This window comes from Argopecten irradians, chromosome 14 (assembly GCF_041381155.1).
Source record: "Argopecten irradians isolate NY chromosome 14, Ai_NY, whole genome shotgun sequence".
In the NCBI taxonomy this organism is placed as follows: domain Eukaryota; kingdom Metazoa; phylum Mollusca; class Bivalvia; order Pectinida; family Pectinidae; genus Argopecten; species Argopecten irradians.
In genome coordinates, this window is record NC_091147.1 from 38,873,907 (window position 1) to 38,883,939 (window position 10,033).

Consider the following 10,033-nt stretch of genomic DNA (forward strand, 5'->3'; position numbering starts at 1 on the left):
GTCATAATCAATATGTGACATCACGTGTAGTATTAATTAGGATGTCATAATGTGATATCACATGTAGTATTAATTAGGATGTCATAATCAATGTGACATCACATGTAGTATTAATTAGGATGTCATAATCAATATGTGACATCACATGTAGTATTAATCAGGATGTCATAATCAATATGTGTCATCACATGTAGTATTAATTAGAATGTCATAATCAATATGTGACATCACATGTGACATCACATGTAGTATAAATTAGGATGCCATAATCAATATGTGTCATCACATGCAGTATTAATTAGGATGTCGTAATCAATATGTGACATCACATGTAGTATTAATTAGAATGTCATAATCAATATGTGACATCACATGTAGTATTAATTAGGATGTCATAATCAATATGTGACATCACATGTAGTATTAATTAGGATGTCATAATCAATATGTGACATCACATGTAGTATTAATTAGGATGTCATAAACAATATGTGACGTAACATGTAGTATCAATTAGGATGTCATAATCAATATGTGACATCAGCTGTAGTATTAATTAGGATATCATAATCAATATGTGACATCACATGTAGTATTAATTAGAATGTCGTAATCAATAGGTGACGTCACATGAAGTATTGATTAGGATGTCATGATCAATATGTGACATCACGTTTAGTATTGATTAGGATGTCATGATCAATATGTGACATCACGTGTAGTATTTATTTGGTATGACACTTGTTTAAAGAATTGTATATGGTATATCAATTTTTCCCACTTATGAAATAAATTTCGTACTAAATACCCACGTGTGTAAGATCTATATCTAACGTGAGGTGGTGAAAAATAAGAAAGGCTTGTTATATATCAATGAATATAACATCTTTAATTGATCTTACATAGTAACATTATATTTAAATATAATGTGGTTCTACTGTAATCCGGATATGAAACTTTAGAAATAAAAGATGAACAGACAAGCGTCAGTAATTATTTTTTTGGAGATGATGTTTAATACATTCTTTTCCTTGTTTGTTGTTTATTGCATTGTGATTTATAGTAATGTATCACAGTTTCCATTAATTTAGTACAGTTGAAATATACGAATGGAGTTACGATCATCCGCAGTACTACATTCGTTGGAAACCACAAACTTTTCACCATTTACAGCTATTGCACTTGGTTTTTCTATTCCATGTGTAGATGTCAACAGTACCCGGACACGTGTCCCGTCCCCAGACATTTGTACGACGTTTTGTGAATAAAAACCACACACGTAAATGTTTCCCTCACTGTCTATGTCTATTCCATTAGAACCTCTAACGACACCAACCTTCATCACGTCCGTGCGTCGTTTGTCTGGCGACAGTCTGGACACGGCGACTTGTCCGTTTTTGTTGCTAAAAGTACTGACGAGTATATCATCTGTCTCAGTATCATGTGCCAGGTTCCAGCATGTTGTGTCATAATTGTGTAACATGTCGGTGGCTCCATCCTGTGTCAGACTGTACACTCCTCCTTCATACTCACTCACTACAAACCGCCTGTCTGTATGTGTGACACCGCGTAAATCTTTGTCTAATGTGATGACAGATGACAGAGACAGTTTTTTGTCCTCCACTTTTACCACATGTACACCTTTACCATAGACAGCGACTGCCACAGTGGTGTTGTTCACCAAACACATATCAAAGGGACTTCCAGGAACGGTCAACTGATCCAGGTACTGTCCTTCGTCTGTAAACATTTTCAGTCTCTTGTTTCCCAGGTCACTTACTACTATGTTGTTATCTGGAAGGTACACAATTCCACATATCGTAACAACGCATTGATCAGCTGGAATACTTACGTTGAACTTCCTTATCTCCTTCGCTTGACGTTCTGACAATGGCAGTCGAAGGAACTCAGGATCAACAGGGAAACGTCGCCCCTGTTTCTCGATCACAATCTTCCCCAACATGTGATCACCATGAATACCAGGTTTAGGAACCTGATGCTGAATACTGATGGATGTAAAGGGCTCCCTCATGTCTTTGATCAGGTCCTGACATGACTCGATCTCGGCCTGTCCCCTCTGATACATCATTATAGCCTCCATGGGGTTGTTTTCCTCCACAGCTTTGACGGAGGACTTCATGGTATTTAGCATACCCTTCATCAGACGATCACATTGCCGAAACGATACCTCCATGTTCTCTTTCTCCTCTTTATACTTTGTGACCAATTCATCCGTGACGGCTTTTTGACATTCATCTAGTTCCTCCTCGATCCTCTGGCGTAGATCTGTGATGCTCTTCAGAGCATTTTCTTGATTTTGAACTAAGGAGTGGATCTGTTCTTCAAAGTCCTTCACTAACGACTTCATGGCCTCAGCACCTTTCTTCAGCATCTCGTCCATGTCTCTTAGTCGTGTCCCACTTTTTAACCTCTCTAAATATTCCTTGGCTGTCATCACCACTTCCTGTTCACACTGCCTGTGGTATTTGATCATGCATACATGACACCCAAGACGTTGGTGTTTCTCGCAATACCAAAGGATTTTTTCTTCGTGTTGATCACATTTGGGGACTGATTCCTCCGGTTTTGACCTGCTGATATCATACTCACTGATATCTAAGATATCACAGTCATTGTGTATGATGTCATGATGTTGTTCCTTACAGTTCTCACAAAAATGGATGTTCATCATTTTACACCAGAATTTGGCTGGATTAGTCAGGATACCTTTGGTCTGGCAGGGTTTACAGTATGGTAATTCAGATGAATGTTCCTTTAGCTGGATAAGGTCCTGGATCACGACATTAGTCGGGAAATGCTCCGCCCATTTCTCCTTTGGTTCAGCATGATTGACAGGGGAGGTCGTCCTCCGACAGATTGGACAGGGAAATGATGTACCTGACACACTCTTCTCAGAAATTTCCTTGTCAATGTAAGTCCCAAGACATTCCTGACAGAAGCTGTGTAGACAAGGTAGGGATTTGGGTTGTTGGAGTCTTTCAAGGCAGATTGGACACTCAAGTAAGTGTAGGTCAAGTTCTGGAGGACGTCCGCCTTCAGCCATTGTAGGTATTGGCAGTGTTTAAAGTGGATCTAAAAATAAATAATCATACAAGCAATTAAATATTATGAACGTGGTAAATCCTGTTTGCTAGAAAAAGTACATTATACTCTATTCATAATAATATATTCAATTCATTCTATCATATAGCTAGTTAATTTTGTGGGTATGATGTTTTCGCGTTTTCACAGGACATTACTATGACAGCGAAAATTTGATCCACGAAATATCGAGAAATGGTTGAATAATATATATGCGAATAGGCAGATTCGTGAAAATATAAAACATTTAAAATTTTATTTCCTCGTTTTAGTTCAAATCTCGAAAGTTTTGACCCACGAAAATAGTCGGCTATACGGTAATTTTATTTCTGTTTGCCTGGCTTGTTACTATAGATACCATCATGACTTAAGTAAAACTAACATAACAAATGCAGCTAAGACATTTTTACGTATAAACAAAAAGGGATCCAACGAACCTGAATTGATCACCTGCTATCTGGTGATCATGGTGCATACATGTACTAAATAAGTCTTATGATATAAATAGTCATTTTAGTCATTTCAAAAATATTTCCATGTTTGACCCAGGTAACTCAAAATGTTTATCAATCTCAATTACTTGAACAAGTCTGGTAACCTTTATTTAAGTATGCTGACATTATCTTAGTATTTGGACCCCTGTGACCTTGAATGAGAGTCATGGTCATTCATTTGATCACGTTTCGTATTTCGTAACGGTTCATCCCAGCATGCTATAGGTTCAATATCAGGTTCATAGACTCCTAGATATTGACTAGAAGTTATTTTAAGGTTTTACTTGTTTGGCCAATGTGGTCTTAAAGGAATCTTCAAGGTAATTCAAATGATCACATTAACATGGTAACACCTAGCCCATCCCACAATATTCTATGTCCAATAGGAGGGCTCTTAGATTGTTAGTTATTGATAAGAAGTTCTGTAAAGATCTTAGCCTATATCACACTTATGACCATTAATGAAGGTCAAGGCCATTCGTTTGAAATAACGTCATAATCATAGCACCATGCAATAGATCCAAAAATACCTGGTCTTGCTATGGCCATTACTTTCCTCGTAGTTACTGGCAAGATGATAGAATGATAGAATCTTACATGGGTCTCTCAAGTTGACAGGGATATCTCAACCATCATGAAAGATTTTTGCTAATCAACCCGAGACTTGCCGACGGTTGAGATATCCCTGTCCACCTGACTGGCCCATGTATGATTCTTTTTCTCCAATACTTTAACGAGAAATGGTAAAAATTCAGACGAGCTGTGAGCTGTCTTTTCCCTACCCGGTAAAAGATAGAGTTATCTTTTCCCTTGCAACCGCGGGGTAACCCTGTCAAGTATGGGAGAATGCAGTATCCCCCTTCATCGTAACCTAGTGACCTTAAATAAATATCAAGGCCCTTTATTCACAAGGTGTGTTTTCCTCATCTCAGGAAGTTACAGGTCCAATATGAAGGGTCAATTTCTACGCCTACCAGCTTTAGAATTAATTGGCATATTTCTACCTATTTGATATCGGTGACCTTGAAAGGTTATTAATTTGTTTTGAAAATATTAGGGTTAAGGCCGTCTTCCTGATATTTGAATCACAACCACAGTTATCAATAAGCAGGAAGATAATTAAATTTGTAATTATTTTTCTCAATTTGACATAAAGACAGATCCATATGATCAATTCGTTAAATAAATGGAGGATCTGAAAACATCACATATGGGTTCACGTTCTGTACTTCAGATTAAATACATTTTATACATAATTGTTACATTAAGTGAAAAGGATATGTCGTCCTATTATACATATACGTTAAGATTTGTTATGCTCTTTGGGCGAAATGACTACATAAAAAAACAAATTTAACAACGCTTTCAAACTATCTCGTCCCCAAAACACATTTCCAAGATTTTGGAAGCAGACATTTGATTGATCCGAAGTTATATAATGGGATGTTTTCAGATCATTGACCTTGATCAAATGGAGTAATAATATCGTCTGTATTTGAATCAGATTGTATATTTTTGTCATTGTTTTTCTCTACTTTCGGTTTCTACTTCGTTAGCGTTACAGTACAGACTTGAGGATTAATTTCTCGATTGATGATGTCAATACACTATACTTAATGTTATACACAAGATAGCCCAGTGATTAAACTATGATATCTAGTTCTTCGAATGAAAAATCATGTATACACTGTGTATATGAACCGCACAATACTCACCACTCACAGTCACCAATCGGATCCCCTCGGAGAAATTTCCGGTAATCTTCGGAAATAAAAATATATTCCGAAGGTTCACGGAAATTATTACTCCGAGATGTCGCGATTGTCACAGTCACCACAGATCACTCCCACAGATACGGAATGTTACAAAGGGAAGTAACTATATATCTGAAATATGACCACAATAATTCGTCCGTGTTGTTGAAGACGAATGCAATGCATGACGAATTTTAAAAGTTGTTGCAAAAATATATTTCTTGCTTAGCTATTGCATCTATGTGTATACTGTTTGCATATATTTTAGTATAATAACTGTACTACATGAATAATTTTGTTTTATTGCGTTTTGCTAGGTTTATTGTGCGATTGGACACATTGTTTAGTGATTTTTTTTTATCATTTTCCGGATTTTCCTATAACATTGTAGGTTTGTAACATATTGGTTGAATATCTATAAAACAAGCAGGTTTGGAACAATTTCCAACTCGATTGCGGCTTAATTATTAATAGCTAAAATCAATTTACCTCTCTTTTTTTGCAAAGTTTTCTAAATATGCTATTTTCATTTTTCTTTGTTATAACATATACTATAGTGAAAATAATTGTGATCTAGGGACATATACGGTATCAGTAAACAAAAGAAATATGCAATAATTCAGAACATTTTGCCATTATGATAGGAATCCCCAATTTAAGGTATATAAAAAAAAATAATTGAGAACTAATTTTTGCAATTTGGGGCAAAAAATCATAATTTTATTTACAAATATTTGATTTATTTTTTCTGTTAAGCGCAGAAAATGGCATGTTCTGCAGAATAATTATTGATGTACTATCATACAGGTATATTTTTACAGTTAGAAAACTACATATGTATATTTAAATTTATAAAGCATGTGCCGTAAATTATTTTCATAAATTGTCCAAATATACTGTCTTCTGCCACCTGATGCTGTCAGCCCATTCGGCAAACCTCGGATGATTCCGGTAAAGCCCTGGAATGATGGATGTGCGTATAATTTTTCCCTTTATTTTGTATACATGATTGGGCAATATTTTTGGGATGATGTGTGTTGTTATGATTAGAAATTCAGCCGTATGAAGAGAAACACGCTCGTCTTTTATTAATATTTTTTAGTAACACGACATTAATATGTAGAGACATATGTCATGAGGCTTCACTAAGTTTTGAAAGTGGTTGGGAAAGAAGGTTCTTAGTTCACGTAAGGTTTTGTACATAGTGATTATTTGTTCGTATAGTTAGAAAGCTTTAAAGATTCTGTGTTGGCTGTTTAGGGGTAATTATATAGTAAAAGAAACTGTATGCAAAATCGAAATACATTATCTAATAGAATGATTTTTCTTTTCTATCGGTTTTCTATAGTAGTTCTGGGTTCATCGACTCAAGACCATTACACAAGTAATCCAGAGAACGGCTGAACAATCAGGAGCATCCCAAATAATATATTTGTAACTGAAAAGCAAATATTGTATGAAATGGTATTTATAGTATGCGCATCAGATCAGAAGAAAGGACATTACCACAGACTAACAGGTTAAAAACATTCAATAAAAAAATAAAGGATGGCGTTTTCTTTACACGTACATTTTGATTTTCGTGGATTTCGCGAAAAACGTCAAACATCAGTATACAGTATTAGAACCATATGACAAACAAAATCACTTTGTTATAAACATAAACGTTATACATATAATGATAGGAATGGATTCGTCGTTGTAAGAGTAATCGTTATAAAACTTCGGTATGAAATCGCGAAATTTTTTCAGCGCGAAAATGAGTTGATTTACAGTAAAATCCTACAGAAGTCGCGAATTTTGACTTAATCATTAATTAGCAGTCATATTTAGTTTCTCCATTTTCTTTTATTTAATAAGGATTCGCAATTACGTGATTTTGTGGAATATCAAAAGAAGTCCGCCTATGTTTAAATGTTCAAATTGTATTCATACGCACCGAATTGGGTCACGTTCTGTACACAAGTTATTGGGAAATAAACAGATCTGCCCCAACTCAGTTTATCGATACAGAAACAGTGGCAATTATAAGGGGAAAGAATAGAAAAACAGTAAAAACCAATCTCTCAATGGACTGATGAAGATCGCTAATTTAATTTAATTTTTACTTTAACAATATTTCCATTAATAATACATGTTCCGGATTTCTTAATATGAAGTTTCTCTTGATTGTCTTCGAAAATGTAAATAAAAGATAAATGACTTCATCTCTGGATGGATTTTCACATTTGACAAGACATATTCTTGCCGGAAATGAATTCAAGTTGTACCAAGCTAACCTTTGCACTTTGAATACTTACCACCACATAGTACAATAATTGCATTTTAACACATAACTAGCCCTGCCTTTTATAAATAAGACATATGATAACGCCATGTGACATCACATGTAGTATTAATTAGGATGTCATAATCAATATGTGACATCACATGTAGTATTAATTAGGATGTCATAATCAATATGTGACATCACATGTAGTATTAATTAGGATGTCTTATCAATATGTGACATCACATGTAGTATTAATTAGGATGTCATAATCAATATGTGACATCACATGTAGTATTAATTAGGATGTCATAATCAATGTGACATCACATGTAGTATTAATTAGGATGTCATAATCAATATGTGACATCACATGTAGTATTAATTAGGATGTCATAATCAATATGTGACGTCACATGTAGTATTAATTAGGATGTCATAATCAATATGTGACATCACATGTAGTATTAATTAGGATGTCATAATCAGTATGTGACATCACACGTATTATTAATTAGGATGTCATAATCAATATGTGACATCACACGTATTATTAATAAGGATGTCATAATCAATATGTGACATCACATGTAGTATTAATTAGGATGTCATAATCAATATGTGACATCACGTGTAGTATTAATTAGGATGTCATAATCAATATGTGACATCACGTGTAGTATTATTTAGGATGTCATAAAGTAATATCACTTGTAGTATTAATTAGGATGTCATAAAGTAATATCACTTGTAGTATTAATTAGGATGTCGTTATCAATATGTGACATCACATGTAGTATTAATTAGGATGTCATAAAGTAATATCACTTGTAGTATTAATTAGAATGTCGTTATCAATATGTGACATCACATGTAGTATTAATTAGGATGTCATAATCAATATGTTACAGCACATGTAGTATTAATTAGAATGTCGTTATCAATATGTGACATCACATGTAGTATTAATTAGGATGTCAAATAATCTGACATCACAGGTAGTAATAATTAGGATATCTTAATGTGACGTCACATGCAGTATTAATTAGGATGCCAAAATCAATATGAGACATCACGTGTAGTATTAATTAGGATGTCATAATCAATATGTGACATCACGTGTAGTATTAATTAGGATGTCATAATCAATATGTGACATCACATGTAGTATTAATTAGGATGTCATAATCAATATGTGACATCACATGTAGTATTAATTAGGATGTCACAATCAATATGTGACATCACATGTAGTATTAATTAGGATGTCATAATGTGACATCACGTGTAGTATTAATTAGGATGTCATTATCAATGTGTGACATCACATGTAGAATTAATTAGGATGTCATAATGTGATATCACATGTAGTATTAATAAGGATGTCATAATCAATATGTGACATCACGTGTAGTATTAATTAGGATGTCATAATGTGATATCACATGTAGTATTAATTAGGATGTCATAATCAATGTGACATCATGTGTAGTATTAATTAGGATGTCATAATCAATATGTGACATCACATGTAGTATTAATTAATCAGGATGTCATAATCAATATGTGACATCACATGTGACATCACATGTAGTATAAATTAGGATGCCATAATCAATATGTGACATCACATGTAGTATTAATTAGGATGTCATAATCAATATGTGACATCACATGTAGTATTAATTAGGATGTCATAATGTGACATCACATGTAGTATTTATTAGGATGTCATAATCAATATGTGACATCACATGTAGTATTAATTAGGATGTCATAATCAATATGTGACATCACATGTAGTATTAATTAGGATGTCATAATCAATATGCGACATCACATGTAGTATTAATTAGGATGTCATAATCAATATGTGACATCACATGTAGTATTAATTAGGATGTCATAATCAATATGTGACATCACATGTAGTATTAATTAGGATGTCATAATCAATATGTGACATCACATGAAGTATTAATTAGGATGTCATAATCAATATGTGACATCACATGTAGTATTAATTAGGATGTCATAATCAATATGTGACATCACATGTATTATTAATTAGGATGTCATAATCAATATGTGACATCACATGTAGTATTAATTGTGATATCATAATCAATATGTGACATCACATGTAGTATTAATTAGAATGTCGTAATCAATAGGTGACGTCACATGAAGTATTGATTAGGATGTCATGATCAATATGTGACATCACGTGTAGTATTGATTAGGATGTCATGATCAATATGTGACATTACGTGTAGTATTTATTTGGTATGACACTTGTTTAAAGAATTGTATATGGTATATCAATTTTTCCCACTTATGAAATAAATTTCGTACTAAATACTCACGTGTGTAAGATCTATATCTAACGTGAGGTGGTGAAAAATAAGAAAGGC

At 33.8% G+C, this 10,033-nt stretch overlaps 1 protein-coding gene across 1 annotated transcript; it reads right to left on the bottom strand.

Annotated features, from left to right (window-relative positions):
• Positions 1-891: 891 nt before the first annotated feature.
• Positions 892-5,437, bottom strand: LOC138306955 (transcription intermediary factor 1-beta-like). Its single transcript, XM_069247551.1, has 2 exons — positions 5,312-5,437; positions 892-3,093 (listed from the first exon to the last, which is right to left on the bottom strand). The coding sequence occupies exon 2, from the start codon at positions 3,062-3,064 to the stop codon at positions 1,088-1,090; it is 1,977 nt and encodes a 658-aa protein (XP_069103652.1). The 5' UTR covers positions 3,065-3,093; positions 5,312-5,437; the 3' UTR covers positions 892-1,087.
• Between the last annotated feature and the right edge of the window lie 4,596 nt (positions 5,438-10,033).